Source organism: Miscanthus floridulus, chromosome 8, assembly GCF_019320115.1.
Source record: "Miscanthus floridulus cultivar M001 chromosome 8, ASM1932011v1, whole genome shotgun sequence".
NCBI classification, from domain to species: Eukaryota; Viridiplantae; Streptophyta; class Magnoliopsida; order Poales; family Poaceae; genus Miscanthus; species Miscanthus floridulus.
Genome location: NC_089587.1, coordinates 219,825,693 through 219,827,448, shown reverse-complemented (window position 1 = coordinate 219,827,448; position 1,756 = coordinate 219,825,693). Strand labels below are relative to the sequence as shown.

At 45.3% G+C, this 1,756-nt stretch overlaps 1 protein-coding gene across 1 annotated transcript; it reads right to left on the bottom strand.

Moving 5' to 3' along the window:
• Nucleotides 1-951: 951 nt before the first annotated feature.
• On the bottom strand, nucleotides 952-1,422 carry LOC136470669 (uncharacterized). The gene has a single exon (XM_066468428.1). The coding sequence runs from the start codon at nucleotides 1,420-1,422 to the stop codon at nucleotides 952-954; it is 471 nt and encodes a 156-aa protein (XP_066324525.1).
• Between the last annotated feature and the right edge of the window lie 334 nt (nucleotides 1,423-1,756).

Below are 1,756 nucleotides of genomic sequence, written 5' to 3'. Positions count from 1 at the left end.
TATCGAACCTAAATGTGATCACACTCTCTAAGTGTCTTGATCACCAAAACAAAATAGCCCCTACCATTTATATCTTTGCCTTGAGCCTTTTGTTTTTCTCTTTCTTCTTTTCAAGTCCAAGCGCTTGATCATTACCATGGCATCACCATCATCATGTCATGGTCTTCATTTGCTTCATCGCTTGGATTGTGCTACCTATCTCATGATCACTTGATAAACTAGGTTAGCACTTAGGGTTTCATCAATTTACCAAAACCAAACTAGAGCTTTCATCATTTGATTCTGAGGTGATTGGTCTTCATTGATATTGATTCTTACGATTGATTGGTTCATTTCTCGATACGGCGGTATAACCATCTTACTCTCTATCTTTACATTACCGCAAACTAGTTATCAAGCTCTTTGATCTAGCTAGTTGTGAGAGCTTGTTAGTTTGGTTAATGTGGCTCTTTAGTTAGTCTTTGAGAGCACACTAACTTAGTGTAGTGACATAGCCATTGTGTGAATAGAAACTATAGAAACTAGAATTATGGTAGGTGGCTTATAGTTTAGTAGGCTAGCGCAGCACTTGCTTCGCCTCATAATTGTCTAACCGGTTTTGTTAAGTGTTGTTGTAGAAATTTTTAATAGGCTATTCACCCCCTCTAGCTATTAGGACCTTTCAGCCTTCCTCATTGCGACACCTTCTCCCTCGCCTTTTTCTACCTCCCTGCGCTCATCCTCCTCTGCCCCCTCTCCCACCCTTCACCACCGACGGCTGGCGGCTCCCGCCGCCTCACCACCCACCCACCTCCTGCTCCTGTCCCTCGGCCTTGCCCTCCCCTAATCTCATAATGGCTCGCCGGCGGCGTCCTCATCCTCGCCCCTACCCCAACCACCGGCAGCCAGCAACTTGCCACCTCGCTGCGCCACCCGCAATCCGCCCCCGCCCCTCGACCCTGCCCACCCTAATCACAACAGCTCGCCGCCGAGCATCACCGCAACGTCCCCGCCGCCAACCCCGCCCAACCGCCATCTCTTGCCAATCACAGGAGCTCTTGGGAAGGCTTGACGAAGCTTAAGCAAATTCTCCCAGGTTGCCATGTCAGATGGCCAACCAGACCATAGGATCAGACCTTGCTCCACCGAGCCATTAGCAGTAGGAATGACATGATGCTGCAGCACTTCCATAGGAACCCGAGGCAACTCAATGTCAGCTATTAAGGATGGAGATACCTGGACATGAGTAAGAACCGCAACTTTCAATTGCGAAACATGAAACACCAGGTGGATGGCAGCTGAACTTGGCAACAACAACTTATATGCCACAGCACCAATGTGCTCCGTGATCTGGAAGGGTCCATAGAATTTGAAGGACAACTTCTGGTTAGAGCGAGGGGCCAGAGTAGACTGAACATAAGGTTGAAGCTTGACAAACACCATATCATGGAAGACATTTTATAAATCACTTAATAAATTAAAAAATCCAGGAAAACAAAATAAAATCTCGCCACATCCCCCTAATGATGGGAGGGAAATCGAGGAAGACATGCATGTCGATTCCCCACATGCAAGCCGACTCCCCTAATCACGGACTAATCACGCGGCCACTAATATAATAGATAAAGTAAGTGGATATTTGTTGTTTTCAAAATCAAGTTGATATCCAAATATAAAATTAAATTTGAACTATTCGATTCATATAGACATATAATACGTGTGATGTTTCCAGCGAAATATCGATATATTAATATAGTTTTTATCCGTATTAGAGTTT